The sequence below is a fragment of the Drosophila tropicalis genome, unplaced genomic scaffold, assembly GCF_018151085.1.
Source record: "Drosophila tropicalis isolate 14030-0801.00 unplaced genomic scaffold, ASM1815108v1 contig_593, whole genome shotgun sequence".
NCBI classification, from domain to species: Eukaryota; Metazoa; Arthropoda; class Insecta; order Diptera; family Drosophilidae; genus Drosophila; species Drosophila tropicalis.
In genome coordinates this window covers 18881143-18907984 of record NW_027173070.1, presented here as the reverse complement: position 1 = coordinate 18907984, position 26842 = coordinate 18881143, and the positions used below count along the sequence as shown (strand labels likewise).

The following is a 26842-nucleotide window of genomic DNA, read 5'->3' as shown; positions in this document are numbered from 1 at the left end:
TTTTTTTATCTTTTACGTTTTTTCATTTGTCGTTCCTTAAAAAATTATTACACATAATAATAGTTAAATAATAATATTTCGGTTTTAAATATTAAATCCGAACAATAATTGCTTATCTATGTATGTATATATCTCACTTACAATTAGATTTAAAAGTTTCACGTATGTTTTTTGTTTTTGTTAATTGGGCAAATTGATTTTATATCCTCTAGAATTTAAAAAATGGTCAAGTCACTTGTTGATAGTTTTAAATTTAAGAGAAAAAAAACATACACACACTAAAAACAACAAACTGTCTTAAATAAGTATAAAATTAATCGTTTTTATAGTTTATGTTTTTGTTTTTTTTTTCTTCATTTTGTGTTCGTTCATATTATACATATGGCTCGTAAAATTTAATATCGCAAAAATTGTCATTAAAATTATTAAAAATTTTTTTCTTTTGCTATATTGTATGATATGTGACTTTTGTGTTTAATATTTTTTTTTTCTATTAAGGCGGAATGTTAATAACTATTTTGACTTTCGTTTAGGTTTTTTTTTGTTTTTTATCTTTATGTACACAACAGCAAAAGTTAATTAGTTTACATTATAAGGCACCTGATTTTCATCGCAATTTTTTTATATTCGATCCAATGTTTATAAAGGCATTTATTTCTGTTTTATTGATAGTTTTTAGTTTTCTTTCAACATGCGCGTAAAATTTTAAAAACTTTACTTGAGTTGTTGATGTTATTCAATGTATTTGGCTCCTAGTCATACACACATATTTCTATATATTATAGTCAACTTTTTCGTGTTTATTTTTTTGTTGCTTAGCTAACGATGAACTTGGTTATGCAACAAAGCAGGAAAGTGCTAAATAACACGGAGGCAGCTGATTTGCCGCCCGTCAAGGATTTGCTAAAGGTCGTGGCACCCGATGATCCTGCACGCTCAGCGGTTTCCGGTTCATCATTGGATTGATGATCGCCAACAGCTAAAGGAAGGACACAACAAAATAAATTCAAATTAACATTAATATTAAGTAGGGCGTTTTTTTTTTATCAATAGTTTAAGTGCCAAGTATCTAATAATTAAGCTAATTGTATGATATAGTTTTTAGGTGAAGAAATTGTGGCTCAAAATGTAAAGAGGTAAAAAAAAACGATTTTAAAAGAATTTCAACTTAAAAAATTAATTTAAATTAAAGAAATAATAATAATTGATATAACATACTCTCATCACTTTGTGCGCAAAATGCTTTTTCGAGCTCGAAATTCGAGTTTAGTTCGGTTTCAGTTTCGGTTTCTGTTATTTTGTGGCGTAATTCGGCAGCAGCTTGGGCGTAGGCATGGGCGTGGCGTAGCCTCTAGCTTGGTTCTGATTTGAGGCATTTTCGTTTTGTTTTCTTTTTTAATTTTTATGCATTTTTTTTTTGTTGCTAGTGACTTTAAACAGAGGAGGAGATCGCTCACAGGAGAATATGTTGATTGGGTATTTATTATGTATTTATAAGTTAAAAGAATCTGTTTGTTAGGCCCCACATCCAGCCGGGCAGTATACCCCGATTTGTGGTGCTAGTGGTTGGACTTTGTGGCACTATATATAGAACCAGCGAAAATAAAATCAAAAATCAAATTTAACATTTTTGATACGAAATTAGGGCAAAGAAAATATCTTAAATGATGAACGAAAGGAAAGGCAAGGGAAAAGTGCTTGGTGTTTTGTTTTGCTCTACAGGTATGAACATGATCAAATAGTTTGCAATTAGAAGAAGCAGCAGATAGAAAGTTGGAGAAAGTAGGAGAAGAAGCAGCAGAGGAAGGATAAGCGGCGGAGCACACAAAAAGCTTTAATTTTCAATTGTGTGATGGTTGTTGTTGTTGTAGTTGTTGATGATGTTGTTGCTGTGTTTTCGATTGGTTATTTTGTTATAAGTTTTTATTTCTTTGTACATATTTCGTTTCTTTTTGTTTTATCCGCGTCGCTTGAAGCCTGCAAGAAATATTAAATGGTTGTTGTTTTTTTTTTTTTTTGGGAATGTTTCTTGTGTATTTTTTTGCTCTGTTGTTGTTGTCGGCTCGTTGCAAATGCAAATTTTTATAACGGTTAATAGTTGGTGTGTATGCAGGTGAGTGTTTGTATGTGTGTGTGTGTGTGGGTGTTTTTTATTTTTGTTTGTGCATGTGCATGCGGTATTAAGTGGGTCATAACGGTATCTGTAACTGTATCTTGTATCCATGCAAGGTGTAAAATCCATTTACTTTGTTTCTTTTGGGTTTTTTGTTTTTTATTTGTTGCTAGATTTAGATTAGTTTTGCCAGTAATTACATGCAGTAAGTGGGTGGGAGGGGTTGGCGGCAGTGTCGGGGGGATGATAGAAGTGTGATTGCCATATATTTTTTTTGGTTTTTGTTTTCTAAGGTCTTAGAAGAGGGGGGAGGTTTTTTTGGGGGTCGAAAGAGAAGCCTTAGCCAGTTGATTTATTTGTGCCAGAAGGTTGTGCCAAAATAACGGGAAACGGAAACGGGATTTTTGCAATTTCACTTACAATACTACTTTTTACGCAAAAAGTGTTGGAAAATGTTACGTTTGGATAAACTACATAGTAAAGAGTTTTTGAGTTTTATATACTTATAAAAAGGTGTGTGAAAATTACATATAGATATATGTATGTATATATATATATAGATAGGTAGAGACTTAGTAAACTACTTAGATCTTAAAATTTTGGAGTAGCTACGCTTTGGTGTGGTGTTTAACAATATATAGTGTTGGAAAGTGTTTAGTGGTTTTGTTTAGTAACGTCTTGTGGCTACTTTTTATTAGATTAACTACTTTAGTTGGTTAGTTTATCAGGCACATGCTAGTGAAAAAGTGCAATTTGTTGTTTAAAAGCTCTTAGACTAATTTGTAAGATAATAATTGGTTTCTGTTGATTTAACTTGGAGCGTCTGTGATTAGTGCGACCGACTGACCAGTAGTTTGTTTCTTTTCTTGTTTTTTTTTTTTAGGACTGTAAGCAAAATATCATTGGAATTATCGTTGATTCATATATATGTATAATATATGTATATATAAAAATATTTTACATGGTATGCTAAATTGAGTTTGTTAGTATCAAGTAATAGGGAAACATATAGCAAAATAGATCCATCAAATGACATTTTTAATTCACATTTATGAACAGTCATGATGAATGTTTTTTTCTGATTAACACTTTCATTGCCATTGTAATTAGTTGTATGATTATGGAAAATTACTAAAATTGGTTAGTTTTGTAGTTAGTTAGGAACAACTAAAATTGTAAATGTTTAGTTAAAGTTACATGAAATAGCAAATATGTACCACAAATTGTTAGTCAAAATATCAAGTTAGTCAGTTCTTTTAAAATATAAAGTTAGCTTACAAAGAAAAAGTTTGTTTAAAAGTTTTAGAATTTTTGCAGGAATATAGTTAAAGTTTATTAGATTTTCAGAAGATAGAAGGTAATAGATTTTCCATAACATTTTCTATACATGTACTACACATTCTTCAACAAAACTAAAGTAAAACACCACAAGAGAATAAAACGAAAAGATTAGAACTGTATCAAAAAATAGATTTAAAATATATACATATTTTTTTGTATGTAGCTTTGTTTGTATGTACATAGACTAAAAATACATAGACAAGACAAGAATCGTTTGAAATTAGTTTGGTTTTTCTTTCATTATAAAAAGTATATATTTTTTGTTCCTTTTTGACAAAACATACATAAAATAGAAGTTGCTACATACACAGACATTTCACATGTTGTTTTTTTTTTACTTTTTAGATAGAAACTTAATTTTAACATACCATATTCGATTGTTTCATAGATTTTTCAATTAGCTAAGTAACAACTCATATATATATCATATATCATATATATCATTTATGAGATCTTTTTCGACTTATTAGAAACGTGGCCTTTTCTTGATCATTTTCTTTAAACAAAACTACCGCTGAGTCGATGCCACTCACCTGCATCCAAGTCTAAATCATCATCATCACCACTATCGACATTAAGTTGTGAGCGTTGCTCGGATTCAGCATCAGCGTCATTTTCATCAAATAAATTACCTGTAGACGAGGGCGTGTTTTTGCAACCGAACCACCAGTGAGCAGTGGGTCTGGGGAAAGGAGGTGTGGCCGTATCCACCTGAATGAGGAGAAGATAAAGGAAGTGGAAGAATATTCAATCAATTTCGATTCAATAACTTTTGGATTCTCTTCTTACCGCAAAACGAGCGTCATGGAAACGATAGTATTTATCGCCCTTGAAAAAGTATGTGTAACCATTTGTGTATTTAAGTGCTGCATCCAAATTATTTGGTACACCTTCCCAATTTGAAATGGGCTTGGGATAGCTGGCCTTGACCGGTGGCCTCTTGGCCGGATCGAAACGCCAGAACTTGCTGCCCTTGAAGAAATAGATTTTGCCATTTCCGCCCCAAACCATTGCGGCATCCAAGTGATCGGGTATACCGGTGAATCCTTCGCTGATTTCCTTGGGATAAACACCATCCATTTGACTGCCCATGTAGCGCCAATATTGTGTGCCCTTGAAGAAATATGTTTTGCCATTCTTATAGGTGAATGCGGCATCGATATTGCTTGGCAAACCGGGCCAACCCTTGGAGATCAATTGTGGATAACCCTCCTCGACAGCATCTGTGGTCAACTTATAGTACTTATCACCCTTGAAGGCGTATGTGTCCCCGTGAGCTGAATTGAAGATTGTATCGATTTTCGAGTCCTTGCAAATGGAATCATCCAGGGGCGTTCTTGGTGGTGTAAACGATGTTGGTCTCTGTGTACTGGGCGGTGAGTTAAATGTTGGAGTATACTGATTGGTATTGGTGGTCTTTCTGCCATAGAGGGATTGTATGGCCGCCTTATCATCATCGTCGAGCTTAAATGAAGGCTCATAACCACGATAGAACGGTGCCATCAAAGCTGAGCTCTGATCCGAGTGGGACAGACCCAACGAGTGACCGAACTCATGGGCAGCCACCTGGAAAAGATTTGTTCCACGCGATGAACCAATTGTCCACAATTCAGCATCATCAAAATGAGCATCGCCGCCAAAAACAGGGAAGAAGGCATGAGCCAAAGTTCCACCTTGACCATCAAAAGCATCACCATCACCATGTTCTCCTTCGACGAATCTTTTGGAAAACGACACAGAGAAAAGTGAATTAGATATCAACACCTCAATTGAGGTCTATCATAGCTAGTTTGACCTACTTGATTTCAATATGAACTGGTCCCGAAGTCTTGCGAGTGAAAGTCAGATCAGTATCCAAACTCCAGACGGCAAAGGCGCGACCAATCTCAGCATCAACATCAGCACGCTTCAATCTATTGGGATACTTGGAGATTTTGTATGTCAAAGCCTTGACACGCCAACGACTGCCTTGGAGGGCATAACGTTTCGATCGGCTATCGGCTGAACCCACACGATCTCTAACACCACAACGTGGCAGAGACATCAATTTCATCGTCTCCGAATCCAGTTCGCCGGTTATATTCAGACCGGCAAAACTTTGAAACTCCTCGATGGCACTGACCCATGTTTGTTTATCTTGTAGTCCACTACTCTCCGGATTGCGAGCCGAGGCGGGTAAGTAGCCAAATTGTGAGAGATAGATCTGGAAAAAGACAAAACAAGACAATGTTGAGTATGACACATTAGCATAGTGGGTTATGAGTCATTCAAGATGAAATCAGAGGACATATTTTTGCTTTAAATGCTCTATTGATCATGATATGAGTAGATTCTTAAGAGCTTATTCCTTTATGTGCCTATTCTGGTTTCAGAGTTGTAATTTTGTTATTAAAGAACATTTGAAATAAATCGGACAATTTTTTAAATTTATATGTCCCAGAGGTAAAGAACGTAAAACAGATTTTGATAGTCTTAATGATTAATGGGATACCTTCTTTAATGAATCATACAAATTTTAAGTTCTATAATTCTCCCAAAATGGCGAATGACCAAAAAACAGTTTCTAACTTTCTAATCTTGTTTTAAATTTATAAATTGTAAACAATTTCGAATTAGATGATAAGAAAAATCGCATTTAAAAGCAAAAATCGAATTTTAGTCTTAATTTAAAAGCCAAAATTTTAAACCTAAGCTCAATTTAATAGAATTTGTTTTTAAATAACAACTATTGGATAATTTTAAAACGAAATTTTAAAAAGTCAATTAGAATTCACATTGTTTTTGAAGTAAAACTTTTGAACTCAAACAGATTTTTTTATTATTATTATTATAAGTAAAGGATATAGTTTTAATCTATCAAACTAACTAGCATTCGGCTTAGACGAAAACTACATCTATACACTAGCCTGGGATTCGAATTCTCGGATCCTCATTGTTCAGTTGCTTAAATGACTGGGTCACTTAGACAACTCATCTACCGAGGACTGCACAAACAGATTTATAATATCAAAATATTTCGAGTATAGAAAATTCTTTTGATAAAAGTAATTCCTAATTCAAAACTACTTAGAATACCCACTCAACCAGGTCTAAATCTAAGTTTTAAACGCTTTAAACAGTTAAGGAAGCATTGCCAATTAAAACCAAGTTAGGATAGGTGTTAGTTAAACTTAATTAAATTGTTCTAACTAACATTAAGAGGGGGCGGGGGGAGAAAGAGAAAAGCAATAGATTCAATTCGTATCGATTCGGGAAGTGCAATCGTCTAAAACAATGCAAGGTTGTCTTACGGTATTGCAAATTGTAAAGTCAATTCACCAATTACAACGGCATTTGCAATTACAAGTTAAATAATAAATTAACAAAAAAAAAAAAAAAAAACAACAGCACTCACACAACACATTAAATTTATTCACTAAACGTATTTTATATATTTTTTTGTAGCTCTCTCCCCCACTTAGAATGTAAGACATGTTCCAAAATGTGTTTCGGCATGAGTTTCGGTGTGATTTTTTGTTGTTTTTTTTTTTTTTTAAGTATGTATGGCACATTTAAGATTTTTTATAGAATTTTTTTTTTTTTTTTTGCATTTTGCCAGCTGACTGTTAAAATTTTTTATTTATACGATTTTTCTGAGGAAGTAAACATCAGGTATTCAAGGCGCGGCAGCTACTTGGGCTGTTTTATAATCTTCCACTTCTGTTTTTCTTGCAAAAACCAAAAAAATAAAGGTGAACAGCTGACAGAATGAAACAACGCGTGGAGGAGAAGAAGAGTTTGTATATTGGGTCAGGTCTCTGACCCTTTGTTTATCAATTATATGCAATAAATAATTATATAATCTTTAATTTTCTTTTCTTTATGTTGAGTTTATTGCATGGTTGAGTCATCTTCATTTCGACGACCTTCACGAAGCGTTGCTTAGTTCTAGTATGATAAACTTATGCAATTAACATAATTATTATTGCATTTTGCAATTAGTTTGCATTGGGTGTGGGAAACATGACAAATGCCTCGCTGGGGGCAAATACATTCAACATACATTCTACTCTCGACCCAATTGATGATTAGAAAACAAATTGTGAAACAGGTTTCACTCTATAACTTAAGTTGAAGTCATATCAAAGTCTGGCCATGGTAACTTGTCAATTGACTGCATTGTCTGGCATAATCTTAGTGTTACACTGATAAGATATATGTAGGTAGATATTGTATATGTCAATACCGATAAGACTTTTGAGTCATTTGAGTTAGCCACAAAGATGTGGCATAAAATGCGTCACAATTGGCGGAAATTGAAAACGGAAATGGGGTTTAGGACGATCGGAGAGCGTCAGAGAGTCTGTAATTGAATTTGTTTCGTTTGCACTAGAAAATAACATGCCTAGAAATTGGCAAATTATTGGCAAAATGCCCCCTAGAGGGATTGTTGATATTGTTGGGACATTGACACAAAATTTTCAATGCATTTTGACCTCTTTGCCTAGTTGAGTTATGAAAAGAAATGTCTGTGCACTGGAAAGTATGCTATGCACACAAACACACACTCACACACACACATGCTGACATTCTTATACACTAGGACACAACCTTCAAAGGCAAAATGAAACATTTTTAAAATGTTTTCTTCTTTTGTACTTTCTCAAGTCAATGAACTTTCTTTGGATACTGGCGTGCTTTGCCTTGTCTATTTCCGGTCAGAAACCAGACCAGGACATGCATAAATTATAAATAATGAAAGAAAGGGCAACAAAACCAAATACTTGACTCGTATAAATGTAGTATATAAACGGAAATTGATGAGAAAATTGTGTGAGTGAGTATTCCGTACAATTTACATACAATTCCTGAGCCAAACCGTTTTCCTTTTCTTTCTTTTTATTTCGGAGGGGTTGTGTACGGACATTTAAGTTTATATTTCGTTGCGAGGCTATGTGGGTCAATAAAAGGTCAATGGCCTAGACTTTACCCCCCAGTTTACTCTCCCTCTCTCTTTCTCTCTCTCTCTCTCTATCTTTTAGTTAATGCAGTACACGTGCATAATTTAATATCTGTTTAGTCTGCGACAATTAAAGCAAACAAAACTAAAACGTAAAACAAAGTTAGTTTTCGGCTAGACAAACATGCAATTTCCAAATCCCGTGTGCCACCATCATCCTCCTCCTCCTCCTCCTGCTGCTCCTCCATTGAATTGAGAGATCTAGCCTAAGGCAAACAAGCCTAACTTGTTTGCTTATTTGCTATTTCACTTTATGATTACATCATTCAAAATGCGAAAAACGACCACAAGGTGCCACTAGGCAACTCTAACTCTACCTTGCCTCCCACCTCCGCCTCCAGCTCCAAATCGAAGCGCAGGCGCCTCATTTGGCGGCATAATTTCTTTTGACGCACCAACTGGGTTTGTATAACGTAAAGAAAATACATAGAGAAAAAGAAAACTACAACTAAATTGAAACTAGGCCAATTAAAGTTGTATAATATCTAATTGCCGGTTTATGGCAAATGCCAAGTTAACGAAATCTAAAGAATTTAACATTAAAACATCAATAGTGTATGGGAAAATGAAAATTTTAACAAACTACTTCAATTTCTTAAGTAATCGTGGCCTTTTTGCTATTGAAGAAGGGCTTAGAATTGTCAATACGGCGTCGGGGTCACCACATGTGGTATCATGAGTTCTATGGAACTTTTCCAAGAAGAAGGTGAAGCGATATGAACTATACCTATAAGGTTCGTTGAAACTTAAGAATACAGTTAAAAGTTTGTCTTAAATAATAAAAAGTTTGAAAAACTTCACTAAATAATAACATATTTTTTAACTTTTCACTAACATAAACATATTTTCTTCTATGGAAGGCAACAAATTTTCCTAAAATTGTAAATTATCTTCTCACTTACTTTGGTAATGAAGTATAAACTTTTAAAATTGAATTCACTTGAAGAAACATTTGTTTAGAATTTCAAAAAAAAAAAAAACATTTCTAAAGATTCTTAACAAAAAAATAATACCCAGCATGGAAGTTGCTGCTAAAATTTACTGCCCAATTAAAATCTATGCAAAAGTTATTTTATGGTGTCTAGAAACGCAAAAGTATAAACTAGGGAACAAGGAAAAGGACATTTCCTGTTACAGTTGAATTTAATGAAAATAAAAATGGATTCTTTTGCCTGTATTAAACATTGTAAGCTACTTTTCTTAGATCATTCCAAGTTTATCCATTTCAAGTGTTATATTTGAAGAAATTGCTCACATTTGTAATTCCAAGAATCGAATGACTTCACAAGTTTTCCAATTTCACATTAATATTTGATATTCGTAGTAAAATCAGCGCATTGCAGGAAAATCCAAATACTTGATGGGCAAAACTGACTACCTACATAGGTGAGGTGTTTGTATGTATGTGTAAGAACGGAAATTCCAATAAAATATTTGACATTTCCCCTTTCAACTGACTGAGAAGTGGAAGGTGTCTCACATTGTCTGTGGTAGTGCGCCCCATGCCACATTTAGTTTTTACTTTTTGTTAGTGGCACGTTGGCGATAAATAAGCGTCAGATGCTAAGATAACATAAAATAAAAAACAAAACAAAAAACAAAGTGTTTTATGCAAACGCTAAAATGGCAAACAACAATAATGAAAAGGAGTTTTGCTGTGACCTTAAAACGGGCTTAAAAAGGATGTTGTTGCCGATGTAAACAAAAAAAAAAAACGGCAAAAGGCGAAAGCACAACAATGAAAAAAGTATCATTTGTTTGTTGAGCAGGCAAGGTTTCTAGCCACCTTCTATTGAAGGTCGCACGCAAATTTCAGTTAAGCCAAATCAATCAAACTTGGCCAACTTGTGTGTACATGGGCAAACATAAGTTGATATTGATTAGTTTGCTAGCTAGCAAAAAAAAAAAAAAAAAAGAAGAAATAAAACAAAGACTCCATCGTGACTCAAGCCAAATTTTCTTTAGAAAACTTTTCTTAGGCTTTGCTCTTTTCCCTTTGCTTTTGTTTTTCGTTTTTTCCACTTGTGGTTGGTTATTTTTGGTTGCATGGTGGTCAGAGGGGGAGGTTTCACTGTGGAACCCGCCGGCCTTTAATTACCCGTACCGGTGACTCTCCAGACCCCAAGCTCTGAGCTCATTTCAATGAATGTATGTAATTAACCTTTTTGACAGTTTGATTATGATGCTAGACCGCAACACTGGGGACAGAACAGCCAAAACAAATCGAACAATCTACTATCGAAAATCGATAAAATGTCGAATGAGGTAATTCCATATTTAGTATTAGTTGCAGTGGTTAAAATTGTTTACTCCGGGCTTACTTAATGGCTAATTTAGTGCTTTAAACATTTCATTTTTTAAAATCTTCTCTTAAGTTTTATTCATTTATCTCAGTTTGAAGTATTCATACACACTTTGGCTTGGATTCCATTTGGGATCATTAAATTGTTTAAATCTTCTCTAACTAACTTGTTTAATTGTTCTAATGACTTAAGAATCTATTCTCTAATTTTGATTTTTAGACAAGTTTTCCATGTAATGAAGTAGTTTTCCGATTCCATGCGGATTGATAAGTTTGATTGAACTTCTTTAAGGAATTCTTAACCAAACACACAAGTTAATATTTAATCTAGAGAATCTTTTTGTTGTTAAAGCTGTCTAAGGCCAATGTTTGTTAGATCATTTGATTATTCCGTCAGTTTTCCTTTATCTATATTCAATCTCACTGTCCGGAAGTCTTGGCTTATTTTTCTTATTTGCGTTTAGTGTAAAATGTAAAGTGCTAAAATGAGTCAGTCAACTGCCAATATAAAGTGTGACAATTTGTAACAAATTGTGTATGTGCATTAGATTTTTATCAGATTTGAAATTAATCGTGTTTAGGCGACTCCACGATTCTCCATTCACTTTTTCTCACTCTTCTTTGGTGTGGTCTTAGAATTTGCATTTGAAAAATAAAAAAACGAACGAATCCCATATAGTCATAGAACACACACAAACACTCACACACACACACACAGAGAGAACACAAAAAGCAATTGCGGAAAAGAACAAGTGAAGTGAGGAGTCTCTCTGGTGACATTGGGGGCCAACGAGACAATTATGGGGAGCCACGTCCAAGTCAACGTCTCCGTCTCCGTCTCCGTCTCTCGGTCGTCGTCGTCGTCGTCGCCGCCTTTTAGCTAGTTTTAAAACGACAACGAGCCAAGTTATTGGCTATGCATTCAACATATCAATTAGTTAATCAAATCAACAGAACAAATACAACAAAAACTTAAATAAAATTACGTAAATTCGTATAAATCGGCAAACAAATGTTAAGCACGCGCTCATGCGTAATGGTGGACAGTAAGATATCTATATGTATGTGGGTATATATAAAGAGAGTAAAGAGGCAAGGGAGTGTCCGGCGGTGGTGGAGGGGGATAAGTTCTCAATTTCGGCATCAATTTCAAATCGGTTTTATTTGTTACATTTCACTTATTTTGGGCCTCAGTTTTCTAAACGTAAATGGTCAATCAGGAAGTTAAGTGTCTCGGCACACGTTCAACTAATCGTCATCGTCAGCTACATCATCATCATCATCATCATCATGATCATCGCGATGACAGACAGCAACAATAATGTAAACATAAAACAATGACACAGCCCCCATTCCAATCGAATCAAGTCAAAGGCCCGGCTTACGAACTTCGTAGTCGAAGTTATAGACTCATTTAATGGGTTAAAATTGTTGATTGACATTAATTTTATTCCTGCCTCCCCACTTTTGACCCCGTGTCCAGCTATTCTTTCCCTCTTAATTTATCTCTTTTTCCATCCATTGATTTATGCAAGTTGTTATTGAATGATTGCACTTTGCTTTTAGGCGATTGTTGTTCATTTTTTGTTTGTTTGTAAGAGAAGCTGCATTATAATACTCAATTAAATCGATAGATAGAGAAAATCATGACATGAATTAAACAGGATTCAACTATTTATAAAACAATTAACATTAAATTATTGCTACTTGCCACTAAGATTAATTAGTGAGCAACAATCGTGTTTGGTTTTGGGGCTAACATAACATTGACTTCACTGCTTGGGGCTGATTCCACTCATCTTTATACCATATGAAAGGCCAAGACAGATAATATATGTAAGATGGGATTAAAAGGCAGTTAACTATATGTTATTGGCAAATAATTGTGTTGAAGTAAACCTGCTTATAAATAATCAATTCTGAACTTGGCTTCTGTTAAATTTATAAAAAATTGATTGACTTTATAAGTTGATAGAACTCTGTAGAGTTTAGATAAACCCAGGATTTTACTCTTCTCTCCTTAAAAAAAAGGCATTTTAACTAGTTTGGAGAAGAATACTTTTCTAATTAAAGTCCATAAAGGCATTTTAATATCTTTTTATTGTAGTAAAATTTAGAAATTGAAGAGAACTGAATTTGAATCTTGACATTTATGTAGAACTAAAAACTTCATTTAGAACAACTAAAAGCTAGTAAAAATGATTTTGTTGAAGCAAAAAAGAGTATTTTTTTCCATTATAATTATGTTTCTTTCCTTCAATACTCATATTCTTCGGCTCTGTCATCAAATGTTCATGATTAGAACACAAATTGACACCATAAACTCAAATGGACATTATAATTTTTGACATTCCGACAGAAGAAAGGTATTAATATAACTTTCAAGGGATTTCCCCCCTTTAATATGTTGAATACCAATACAATTTCATATCTAATCTCTTTGTTTAACTAAGCGCCAAGAATGGGAGGAAAAACCAAGATATGACATCACAATCAATAAAGAGCGAGTGGTCAGTTTTGAAAGAGGAAAAGGGAACAGCCCTTTACAGTTACTTGAGACATCAAATCGACAATACAATCGATAACAATTACAATTAGTGACAGATCTATCACAGGAAATGATTTTATGCTAGTGAATTCTGTCATCTTAAGAACTGATCACAATACTTTTGATAATCTGATTGGGATATTCTCAGGCATATGCATCCCAATTGGCCCTTGAGCAAGTTTTAGACAATGTCATGAGCAAGCCAAATCAATAGAAGATCTTTAATCAATTTGCAATTGCAATTATAAACTCTACAAGTAAATTTAAATGTACATATATATATTAAAATTGCATGCATGAGAGCTAAACCCAAAGGCTAAGGCCAGCCAACCGTGTGCCCGGAATAATTTTATTAAAGTAATTTATATTTTCTCTCGTTTCTCGTTGTATTTTTTTTCTCTCTTTTCGGTGACATGCAATTCGTTGGTAGTCGCCTGTTGCATTTAAGTAAAATTAACTATAATTTAGGTATAATCAACATACGATGTACATATGTATGTATGTATGTATGTATGTATGTACATGTGTTCGTCATGCAAATCGGAAGTAAAATAATAAAAATTTAACAAATAAGTATATACTAAACAAAAAGCATTTAACTGTCACCTCAGGTTCCCTCTGAACTCCTCCACACACTCTGATGCTTATCATGAAACGAAAAATGAATCATTTGACTTTGTTTTTACACTGAGGTTTTAAATTGGAGGGGCGGGGTCGGAAGCCCTTTATTTTATATACATATATTTCGTGTATATTTGCAAAAAATGCATTTCCTTTGCGTACATAAAAGATATTACAACAATGACAATGACACTTACCTCTGCCTGTGTTGTGGTGGAAACGGGTGCCGTTTGACTTGCTGCCAATATGGAAAACAGGGTGCCTAAAACTATGAACACTGAACTTTGGCAGGTGGTTGACGTTGATGTTGACATGTTGTTGCTTTCTGTATATATATATCTATATATAGCTATATGTAAGTTGGTATAAAAAAAGTTCCACTTGCTTGGAGCGCACTTTGAACTTTCTATCACTGCAAAAAGAAGAACAAGAGAAGAAAAAAACATGTGAAAAAAAGGTCAATTAATATTTCATAAATCTAAACCACTCCGGACCCGTAATATTAGACCCAAGACCCGACCCAACCAGACCAGGCCAAGTACAAGTTTAAAAGGGCGAACGGAAGTCATTTCCAACAGGTTGAAACGGCTACAATGAATTGCATATGGCACACATTCTGACCAAACGGCCAACGGAAGTGCAAACAGCAACAACTTAAGGCGTAATATGTAATCGTACTACGGCCAGCTGTAGTAGTAGTAAAAATAGTAGTAGTAATCCTATACATACACATATATATATAGAGCTAAACAAGTCTGTATATATATATATATAGAGCTTCGTGTCTCTTGGCAGGCTCTGTTTATGACGCTTAACTACTGCTACCTGCTCCGTGGCAAATGTTGATGACGTGCCATTAAAATGGTTTTCCAAGTTCACTTTTTCTATACTCTATTTCCCAGCCATCTAAATGGGTTAAGTGCATCTGTAATGCTTTTGGTAATCCGAAAATGTCCAAGATTTATAGCCAAATCACTTTATTAGCAACTAAAGTATATAGTTCTAATAAAATAAAACTATAAACATAAATTACAAAAAAAAAAAAAAAAAAGATAGTGTCTTTGTTTACAATTTCAAAAATTTTGTTGATTTAATACTAAAGTTTGTGTAAATTAAGATTATGTCTTGTCATCTTTAAATTATTAACATTTAGACATGGAATAAGTGAAACAAGTTTTAATTCACAATTGAATATTAATAAATGTTTTTACAAACTTTCGCCAGATAAGATATTTTATAATTTAAACTCCACAAGCACTTAAAATCTTTTCTTAAAAACATTATTTTCATTTGATTTATGAGTTGCTTTGAACACAATTTCTAAACAGTTTAAAACATTTATAATTTTTAAGTTGGTACTTTAAGGATTTTAATTTTAATGCTAAAAGACATGTCTGAGAGGTTTTTAAAGTGGCTCTTGCCCTTAAAGTATGCAATAGTCTGTCGCAAAATTAGATTTTTAAGACATATGTATGTCCCATGGATTAACTTTCGAAATAAGCGGATACGACTTGGGAAATGTTATAAATTTGTTGAAAATAATGAATATGTTTCCGTCCTATTGCATACTTTAAGGAGTATAGTTTATTTCTTTCATCCTTAAAGCTACAACTTTATTAGTAGTTTAACTTTCTTTTGATCTCTATTACTCAATCCTTGAGTTCCTTATTTAGATTAAGTAAATTTAGTAACTTTGTCTTTAAGTTAATTGGGATTGCAAAAACATTTTCATTGTTTATCATTTAAAAATATTTTAATCTAACAATAAGAGCTAAGATAGCTGAAGTTCTATTTTAAGCAAAGACAAGATTAAACTATACACTTTCTCTAATCATATTTGAGCTTCTTGAAGTTAACAATGCACTTGGAATCATATTGAACGTGTTCTTTAGGTAGAACATTCAAGCAAAGATAGTTATAGAGTTTAACAGAAATGAAACAAAGACATCGAAAGTGTGTTAAACTATATAAATATATTTCTTTCATTTAAGAGTATTTGGCAAATTCGTCGAGGATATTTTGTTGGTGTAAAAATGTTTATGCCTTTGTTGATTGCAGATATTAAGTTGAAAGAAAGTCATGTGGTTTGTGTGTGAGTTATAAATGTTAGTCGTGTCTAGATTTAGATTCCAATTATTGCTTTAATTTTAGACTGCCAGCCATGTTAGAGGTGGGTACATAGAGAATTTGTGCTCCAAATATTTGTATTGTGCTAAAAATAGTTGAGTTAAGTTTATTTCTTGTTGACCTAGGGCGACAGCCACGAGACAAATGTCAGATTACTAAATGACATCTTATAATAATTAGATGACTGGAGGATTATGTTTATGAGCCAAATAATTACCCATTTCTTTTTCGCCTGCTTTGTTATTTTTTTTTTTTTGTTCTTTTGTAGATTTACCTTAATCACCCTGTTTGTCAGCTGGTCGCAGTGCTGTGACGTCAGCAGAGAAGACAAAACAACAATAATAATAAAAAGACTAACAAGAGAACAAAAAAGTGCGATAAGTAATATCAAGTATACGACATGTATGGCAGGGCAATTTTCAACGCCCAAACGTGAAATGTTTTTACGGTTTTTGTTATTTCTCTTTGTGCTCTTCTTCTATGCTTTCTTTCTTTTAGTCTATATACATATAGTTGTTTCATTGTTGTTTTTTCTTCTCTTTTAGGTGCGTCCCTACATACACACATATACATATGTAAATGTTTACTCTACCTTCTGTCTTCTGACTCTGACTAATAACTGGGGATTTCTATGTTGACAGCGATGAGTTGATACAATTTTCTGTGTTTACACTGTATGATTATTTACAACAATTTGGCTTAAAACTCTAGAATGTCTATTAAAAAAAAAAAAAGTTAATACATTTTATAACATTTTACTTTCCTTTGTTTTAGCCCACACTTAATTTCTATTTAAATATCATAAAACATTTCCCATTTTTTTTTTCGTGTTTTATGTCATTTCATTATTTGTGGTTTTTGGGCAATTATTTTCACTTGGGTTGAAGGTCGACGACGCCTTTATGACAGTTTAAGGTTAACGAAAGGTTGATATGGGGTTATGGGAGTTTCCGTTTCAGTTTTCATTTACCGACAATTTACGGGTTACGGTTACAACTTTTGGTTTCGTTACCGATTTCGCTTATCTAGAGCAAGTTGTCATAGCAATGAGTGTGTGCCTATTATCGTGTGTGTGTATGTGTGTAAAATCTGTTAAATCAATAGAATTTTGCGAGACTCATCATTCAGTTTATGGGTCATATGGGCTAGAACTTCAACCGGTTAAATGTGTGGTCAATATGATTCATTGGCCATTAGAAATTTTTGTTGCTGGCCAGCAAAAAATTTATAAAAATTAGCCAACCAGTTTTTTTCGGTTCTGTTCGATTCGAGTTCGATTCTTATTAATATTGCCTAACTTAATATTCTGTGGATGTGTTAGTGAACATTTTTTTGGCTTTATCAGTTTTCTGGGCATGTTCATGAATTTTTTTTTTACAGGCCTGATAAGATATAGTCGCTAAGTATTGTATGACTTATAAGTCAGGTTGGGTTGGTATGATTATGAATTACCAAATATGTTGTCGTCCATAAATATAAGTATATTAATGAAATGGAATTATTATTGGTTTAGAACTTGACCTTAGGCGAGTGAGTGAGTAAGTGAGTGTGAGTGAGAGAGAGATATGATTTATTGACTTTGCCTTTGCGTAACCTAAATTCTTTTTTTGAAATTGAACTCAAGTTCAAAAAGGCTTTAAGTTTCTTTTTTTTTGTTGCGTATTTACTTACATTTTTTGTGTTTTTTTTGTGTGTGGTATGCAGTTACAAATAAATGCTGCACAATTTACAGATACATTTACAGTTATAGATCAATGAACTATTCTTGTTGTTTGACGCTTATTGTTGTCTTCACTTGATAAATTAATTAATTAGCTTTTTTTTCTTTTATTTCACTGTGTGTATGTGTGTGTGTATTTGTGTGTGTATGTGTATGTGTGTGTGGGCGTCGCTTTCATCAGCTGTGGATGTGTCGTATCTGTGTCTCAAATCCTTTTGTTTTCTTTCTCTCCTCTGTCTGCCACTTTAATTGCAATTGTTGTCACTTTTTTCGCATTTCCGCAAAACTGAAAACATTCGCATAACTCTTCTTCTTCTTCTTCTGCTTCTTCACTTTTCGCTTTACTTGACTAATGACAAATAATTAATGCTTCTATTAAATTAAACTTATAGTTTATTTTCTCTTCTCCTTTGTTTTGTGTTATATTTTGTTAACCAGACATTTCGAATTCGTTTGCCGCTTTATATTGACCACAAAATCAAAACCAAAAAACACATCCGCACTGGGCAGCGCGCAAAAATCAACTGATCTTCAGTTCCAGCAGATACAACAACGACAACATTAGCCGTGAATGACGACCTGCCGATCGAAGCTTTTTTTTGCTGTCAAGAAAAAGCTCCTAACAGAGGGAACAGCAAAAAAATGAAATGTTAACAGAGCTCCCCGCTGTCATCTACAGCTTCACTTGGGGTCTCTCTCTCTCTCTCTCTCTCTCTGTCTTCCTCCTTTCATTGGTCATTTATTCACTTTGGGGCATATCAAGTTTGCCAAAAACCTTCAAAGATCTCTTAAAAGAGTCGTTGGCAGTTAAATTTGAACACTTTTAAGATCATATTTATTTGGGCCAAGAATTGATCTTATTATTAGAACTCTACACATTCTCTTTATATATTTTATTTTTCACATTTTATGTTCTAATAAATTTGTATAAAAAATTGCCTGTGTTTATGTCTTGGAATCAATTGTTTGAATTGGCAAAAAAAGAGGCAATCTACTCTAAATTGTTATCAACTAAAAGTACTCCCAAAAACCAACCATCATAAATATAGTTCGAATTGCCCTCTAAAAATACCAAACAAAGGAAAAAAAGACAATTTTTGGGAACAAATATTTAAAAAAATCTAAAAATAAATCAATTTTCTTTTGTTGAGTCTCTTAAAAAGTGATAGATTTATCTTTTAATGGCAGAAGGAGTTAATCCAGAGGACTTTCGGGAAGAATATTTTACTAATTCCCTTACAGTTAATAACTTGTTATTCTTAGTATACTTTAGGGAGTCAAATCACTTTGTAACCAATTTATTTATGAACAAGGTAAATAATAAAAGAACTTTTACTTCAAAGCAACTTTAGTCAGAACAATAGTTTAGAATAAAAAATAAATAAATAAACTTTATAACCGACAATTTATATTTTGAATATTGATAAATTAAAATAGTAATTAGATTAAAAAGTAAGTTTTATTTAAATATAAATTCAAAGGGTTTTTGACAAAATATGATTTATTATTTAAAAGTATAAAAAAAAAATTGTACTATTTTAATAATCTAAAAAAAAGTCCCCCGAATAAAAAATGTATTATGTTAAATTGTTTAAAATTGTCGGAAAATTGTTTAATTATATATAATATTCTAAAGTTTTGTCAAGTAATAATTTAATTTTTAGATTTTTTCGAATATATAAATTGAAATATTGTATTAAAAGGCGATGTAGGCCATATTATTAGGTATTTTCCTTTAATGCATTGTTGTTTATGTATGTATAATGTGTTAAATGCTCTTAATATACTAAGTAAATACTAAGTATTTCGATTGGTTTACGATTTTGATTTCATACACTTGTTATTCGTTTTCCCTCTCAGAATAAATGAAATGGAAATTACTTGGTAAAGAATTGAATACAAATTGATGGAAATATTGTTGGAAAATACTCAAAGTGTTATTTATGAACAACCAGGAATAGCATTTTCATACTAAAATGACCAACTGAAAAGTTACTTCTTTCTACTGGGTATAAAGTAGTCGTCACTCTGCCAGAGCAGACACGCTCTTTTATCTTTATTGATTTTAACAGCTGCCTGGGGATTCCGTTGCCGCTACTTAAGCAAACCTGTTGCCAATATTCGCTATGAGTAAGTTTGAATTTCGTGGAATTAACAGTCATGTGTCATACGCAGCAGCCCCAGCCACAGACCCAGCCCCAGTCCCAACCACAACCCGAAGCCATCACAAATCGGAGGCTCAGCAGCTCAGCTCTTTCAAGTAGCAGTTTTGACAGTTTATCTTGCCTCTCCCCAATCTTTGTTGTAGCACTTTGATCTTGTGTTGGCAGTTTATTGAAACTTTAGTCCAAATTCCATGGAATTTGTGTATTTTGTCGTTCGTTTATTAAGTAGTTAAATTTATGAATGAATTTCAAAGTTGGTTTTCCCTTTACACCTCCAATGACTTGGTGAATGACTGTGCGACTGTGCCACTGTGTGTGGTGAAAACTTTTCCCCTGACGCTGGTTTTCGTTTCCATTCCAATTTTTTGTTATTATTAATGAATGAGTAATGCGTAAACAAATAAGGTGTGCAATATAGAAGATAATTAACGGGGCACACGACTAGCTATTAAATCTGTCTGCCTTTACCTTATAACTAATTGGTTAGTTAAACAATGAAAATTGCTATAAAAGTCGTTTTTCCGCATCCACTAAACCAATCGATGAAAGGGTATATTCATTTTAAAGAACAACATTTCACAATATTATTTGTTTATCTCAAGGAATTTGAAAAGAAACCAGTTTGATTAGGTTATCAAAAGAATAATCTTTAGTAATTTGTAAGCAGTTCTAATTATCTCTCTAGTTTCTTGTCGTTTTGGCATATAATCGAATAATATTTCCATATATTTAAGGAAAGTTTTAAGCTGTTCTTTTTAACACATATTTATGCAGATTTTTGTTGTTTATAAAATGAAGTTTGGAGAAAAGTTTTATTATGAGTTTCAAAGTCAAAACAAATTCTTGTTTAAGTTTTTAAGAAAACTCGAGATTTCATTGTGAGATTTTAGCTTAATATTTTTGACTAACTTAGAAACTTATCTTTTCTAAAGTAATTTTATATAGTTAAGTTTCGTACTTAATATAATGTTGTTATTTAAATATGGATCATATTTTAGTTTGTTGAAAACTTTGTTATATCTTTATAAAAATTATAGTTTACTTCTATAAAATTTATTTAATATTAAAGGTTATCAAAGAGAGATATTGGTTAATCCGAAACATTATTTGGAAACTCAAGAAATTAACTAAAACTTTTGAACCTTTGAGTTTAATTTTTGTAAATTTTTCTTGAGGTTTTTTATAGTTGATAATGAAAAGTTTAATTTCGGGAAAGTTTTGCCATTGATTATAATATTTTTCTTTCAATTTGTCGTATGTTTTGTGTTTAAAAATGTCTATTATTTCTATAAATTTTAAGTCTTTGCCTAAAATATGTATGTTTTTTGGTTGTTCCAAAACTTATTTCTTTTGTGAATAATTTTTCATGCGATTAAAGTGTGCCATCTGCCTTTGAACTTGTCTTCCAGCCTAGTCATAACTTGTTCATTCGCAGAAAGTGTTTTTGTGTACACGTTTCGGCTTTTGAATTGGGCTATTAGCATCAATTTGCATTTGAGTTTCAATGAATTTTCATTCACATTTCTTAGGAAATGAGTCAGAGAGCATTAGACATTAGAAGATCTTGGCTGACTACGCAGACGGACACGTGAATTAAATTGCTCAATCTAATTGCAAGTCGAGAATCTAATAGCTACTTGTTTATATGCATACGGGGTTAAAGTTTAAGCAAAATATAAAACTTTCCATAAAGCAAACAAAGAGACTGAGAGAGAGGGAGATAAAGATATAGGGAAATGCAAAAAGGTGGAGGGGAAACCAGATGAGGATGGGGGCGAACAGCAAGACAAATCTGTTTTTGCCATTTAACGAGTTGGTTTTTGAATTGAACTCTCACAGAGAAACTGCATCAGGAGGGGGGCTTCTGGTTTTTGGTTCTTGGTTCGCCACTTCTTCCCCTTCATTTGCTCTCTCACCATGGCTCACTGGACAACTTTATGCTCTTATCCTCTTGTCCCTGGTTGTCATCGGTTCTTGTTCTTGTTTTTTTGTCGCCATTCCCCCCCAACGCCTGCTGTGATTCTTCTCATGATTCGGATTCAGTTGCTTCTACTTCTGCTGATGCTGTTGATGCAGTTTCCAGTTCTTCGAACAATGAAATATTTATGAGTCTCCGGTTTTCTTTCTTTTGCTGCTCAATGACAACTATTTATGGTATTTATAGACCATCTGGTTTGTCTCCCCCCTCATTTTATGAACTTAGTTCATTGGCATTAACACCCCAAACCAAAAACAAAATCAAAAAAAAACAAACACTATAAAAAATATAAATATACAAAAAAGTGAAATGAACTTTTCGAAAACAAACTCAACTAAACAAATATTTTGCATTGACATTTGCCTTTGAACTTTTGAAATTGAACTAAATCAAGTCAAAAGCAGAAGAGCGTGAAACCCTCTCTATATAATTACCGTTTTGCGATCAAATAGATAACGATAATTATGGTTTTATATACATATATCTATGTATATATAGTATATATATTTATAGTTAATCTATTGCATTGTCTGTACGTTTGAAAACAAAACTGTTTTCTAAACTCAATCACGTCACATGGTCAGTTTTGGCCATGTTCATTGGCAAGCGATATTATATATTACCTATAAATGTCTGGCCTATCAATTGCGGAATATTAGACAATATGTCTCTACGTGATTATTGTTATGCGTGTGCGTTTCAATTGTCTCGAAATATTCAAAATATTCACATTGCCATTGAGATGTTGGTGTGTGGTAGGAACAAAAGTTTGCAAATTTCTAATCAATTCTAGGCAATTGTGATACAAATTTTATTTGTTGGCATCTCAACAAGGTTAATCTCCACATTTACTTCTATGTGGATCCTTGACTGAATTGAATGTGGCCATAATTTTAAACAGGTTTTCAATCAAGAGTTTCATATTCTTTAAGTATTGTAAAGAATTCAATTTCAGGGGAACATTACAGTTGAATTGGGAAGTTTTGTGAACTTTTTCCCTGTTTAACTTTGGAATACAAAAAGTAAGAAAAGAGCTCAAATCCTTTGTTAGGAGGAACTCTTGTCTCAATCTATTACCCGAAATGCAATTTTGTGATTGTGATTGTGATTCAAATACGAATTGATAACCACAGAAATCTATATAGCTTTAGCTGATAGCAGAGACAAAATATTATCGTCTATCAAATTTGGTAATTGCTTTTCATTCCACATAGTCTCAAAACATAGTGAATTTGGGAGTTCTTTATTTCAATTATTATATTATTTTCTTTAAACAAAGAAGTTCTTTAAAATACTGCAGGACTTAATGATGATGAATAGTTTTTGGGGGGTGGATAGAGAGTGAGGTATAAATCTTAGGATAACCATTTTTGAGTATCAACAACCAAAGCTAAACGAAAGGGTTAATGTTCTTGGAAATTTTCTTTTTTTAGCTTGCCACTATTCTTTTCTTTTATCATTAAGCTATAATTCCCAACCAGTTTTTGCGTTCAAGCAATTTAAGAGTGGTAAGTGAAGTCAGCTGTTGATAGAACTTGGTAGTCTTTCCCATAAAGACATCCAGCAAAATTTTTGTTCCCTCTAGCCTTCTCATTCGACAGATGGTCATTTAAAATTAGAATAGACAAGTGATTCGTCTCTTTCTTTACTTTATTTGGTAAGATGCTTAAAAGTTACACACTGCACTTGGTCATAATTTTAAATATGCCTTAAAACAATAAAATATAGAATTTTTAGTGTTGTCTACAGTAATGAAATAGTTAATAATAAGAAGTAAAATCAAGTCTCTAGCATGGTTAGCTGATGAAGAGCAGGGCTTAGAAATTATTACCGAGTTGCCAATCATTTCAAGTTAAAAGTAATGAATTAAGAAAGGTAAAAACTAAGTAATAGAGTATTCAACAAATATCGCTTTTATCCTGAATTCGTTTGGCATTAATATAGATTTAACTTTTGGTAAGGGATATATGCTTTGAAATACATTTTAATAAGAAAGTTATAACTTATTCCATTAGGACCAGAAAATATATATTAAGCAATAAAGTTCCTGTATATATAAGTAACAAATGTAAGTAATGTCCTCATAACTTGTTAAGAATTCCTTTACATATGTACTGCAAACTGAATTGGAATGCAATTTAGCCATTAGAAATATGTAGGTAGTTGTTATGGCTCAATAATTTCCTTGTTAATAGCCATGACAGTCAAGAAGATAAAAATCTTATTCAATATGAATAATCTAACAGAAAGTTTAAACAAAAACCAAATGACATAAGGAAAGTTGGCCAAATGAGTCATTTCACTTACCGCACAGACTTTCAGAGATTATATATGAAAATTGAGCAATTTGCCGGCGTTTTGATTGTTTATTAACAAATTGTTAAATAATGTCTCTCTCTCGGCAAAGAAATATTGCATATTCTTTGCTCACTTTTTATAGTCTTGTTTCGTTTTTCCTCTTATGTATTTGCTTGCACACTTTATTATCACTCTTTATCAAGAATCAGGCCTATGGCAAATGTCTGATTAAGATTAGATGTCTTTGGGAGAATAGTTTTGATAAGCCACGCGTAGAGAGCCAACACAGACAAGGTTACCATAATCAGATATTGGGTAAGAAGTCTGTGAAATCTTTTGTTTTGTTTTTGCTTTCAGAACTAGAACTAACAAAGAAATTGTTTTGCTCTCTAATATATGCACTAATTGTAAGTAATAAAAAAACACGACTTAAGGGAAAAACACACGGAAAAGTTGGAATACACAAATTGCTTTTTGCGACCGTTTCAAAGCACGTTCCGTATGCGACTCGTTTGACGCGGTTTCTTGTATTATTCGCTTAGGGCGGCGGCGATGGCGGCATTCTAATGGATCTCTCTCTATGTATGAGTCTAGGTAGGTGGTTCGCTAGGTATGGCTAGAGAGGTAGGTAGTTTTGTATTTGTAGTTCTTTTTCGTGGTGGTTTCTAGTCACGCGAGTAGAACAATAACAATAGCAACAACAACAACATACATTTGTATGTATAACCTAGGATCTACTAGGGTTGAAATTATATTAGTTAGTTTCCTTAGTCACTTTTAGCCTAGCCCGATAGCAACAATTGGAAACCCCATATAGAAAAAAAGCTTACCTTTGGATGTTAACAGAACTCTGTTAAGTCTCTCTGTTAAGCTGTTAAAACTGATGATTCACTGTATCTCTCTTTTTGTCTCTCTTTGTTTTTGGTTCTCTGTAATGATTCGTGTAACGGAAGTTCAAATATTTTTTCGTTTTCAAATTCAAATTTTGTTTCTTGTTTTATGTTTTGCACTTTTTGCCCACTGTGGCTAACTGCGCGCACGAATTGTTATTTGTATTTGCAACTACTTAATGCAGTAGACTGAAGCTTAATTCTCCCAGCTTAGAGTCTTTTATACAATTTGAAATATATACAATATATGTACATACATATGGATGTATGTACATATGTATGTATTTATATAATAAGTAGTTGGAAGCACAATAACAGCAACATTGCCAGCGTCCTTCCCTGTCATCATCCCTGTTGACATCGTCGTCATCGTCGTCGAAATCTTCCTCATTTGCAACTACTAGTGACTTATGTGGCAATGTATGTATGTACATATACTGATCCAGTTTTATCTCTCTCTCTCTCTCTCTCTCTATCTCTCTCTTACTCTTTCTCCTTTCTTTTCTTTCACTCTGTTGCATGAGTCATTTAGGATTGACGCACTTTTGAGATGGAGATATATAATACACATAATCTATTGAATGAAACATTAAGAAAGTTATTTTTTGTTGTTGTTGTTGTTGTTATCCATGGCATGAATTCAAGTTCAAAGCTCGTCTTCTTGGGGGGGCTCCTCTTCTACTACATACTCATCGGCAAATTCTGAATCATTTTGCTGACCACTGACCACTGGCCACAAAAAGAAAACAAAAACAAAAAAAACATTACTTTATATTATTGTTATTTGCACTTATGTTTTTTGATTTATTCATTGTGCAACGTGAAGGAATGCTTTTGGTTTGTTGTCTTATTTACGAGTTTAATGTCTCCTTTTCAGTGAACAACAACAACAACCACAACAACACATAATAAACTAAAGATTTTAGAATCCAATTGTAAAGAAAGCAATCAAAGAGAATCAGACAGGAAGTCATAACATTATATTATTGTTGAGGACACTCCTTGTCCAACATTCAATAAATCAATGATCCTTGAACGTTGATAAACAAAAGCAATAAACATTCAAAAAAATAAACAAGTTTCCTAATTTATATATATTTAAATTTAGTTTACGTTGATTTCAATAGAATTGGTAGCTTAAAATTTAATATTTCTATTCTTTTCTCGACTTACAAGCAAAGTTTTTTGAAGTTCCAAATGCTCCTTTAAGTCTTAGAACAGTTAAGATAAATTTCTCATTCAAAAGCTTTCCAAAAAAAGGCAACAAGTTCTTGCCAAAAAAAATGAAAATTTTTGCTCCAATTGACATTGACAAAAATATGTCCTTTTCTTTAGTGCCTCGCATCGCAATTCGGCATAAAAAGGCGATGCTGATAGAGAGACTGACAGGCTACATTTTCTTTATACTCAAAGAGACAACAAAGGTGAATTGAAAAGGTTTAAAACCTGTAGGAAGTTAGGGTATATACGTACATTCTGAGTAAAAACTATTTATATTGACACATTATCACAAATTTGTCAGAAGACCCAAACCTATCCTGTGGTATCTGCTTCGATTTTAGATAATTTCTTTTGGCAATAATGGTAAATGCTCCAACTCTCGACCTTTTTTCATAGATAGATCTGTTACTAGAGATTTATAATATTCATTGACCATAATATATTGACTTTTGACCATCTTAGTATGTATGTCTATTGAGTTAACTCAAACTGGCTGCTAGAAATGCGTCAAAAGAGCGG

General features: G+C 33.0%; 1 protein-coding gene across 7 annotated transcripts; it reads right to left on the bottom strand.

Moving 5' to 3' along the window:
• Positions 1-356: 356 nt before the first annotated feature.
• Positions 357-25269, bottom strand: Mmp1 (Matrix metalloproteinase 1). Of its 7 annotated transcripts, none has more exons than XR_011032534.1 (7): positions 17723-18288; positions 14122-14336; positions 5254-5657; positions 4244-5174; positions 3988-4165; positions 1219-1581; positions 820-979 (listed from the first exon to the last, which is right to left on the bottom strand). XR_011032534.1 is itself a non-coding variant. In XM_068291708.1 (6 exons), the coding sequence occupies exons 2-6, from the start codon at positions 14236-14238 to the stop codon at positions 816-818; spliced, it is 1794 nt and encodes a 597-aa protein (XP_068147809.1). In that variant the 5' UTR covers positions 14239-14336; positions 25043-25269; the 3' UTR covers positions 357-815. The 7 variants fall into 7 exon arrangements, 5 of the variants coding, with proteins under 5 accessions (XP_068147809.1, XP_068147810.1, XP_068147808.1 ...); XR_011032535.1 differs by having other exon boundaries at positions 4087-4165; positions 17723-18287; XM_068291708.1 differs by lacking the exons at positions 1219-1581; positions 17723-18288 and adding an exon at positions 25043-25269 and having other exon boundaries at positions 357-979.
• Between the last annotated feature and the right edge of the window lie 1573 nt (positions 25270-26842).

Excerpts from the sequence above, each read along its gene's own strand:
- Mmp1 (XM_068291708.1), bottom strand. The coding sequence starts at position 14,238 with ATGTCAACATCAACGTCAACCACCTGCCAAAGTTCAGTGTTCATAGTT. Across the intron at positions 4,166-4,243 it reads TCCATGACGCTCGTTTTGCG|GTGGATACGGCCACACCTCC; the intron begins GTAAGAAGAGAA and ends CTCCTCATTCAG. Across the intron at positions 980-3,987 it reads TGATTTAGACTTGGATGCAG|CTGTTGGCGATCATCAATCC; the intron begins GTGAGTGGCATC and ends TCCTTCCTTTAG.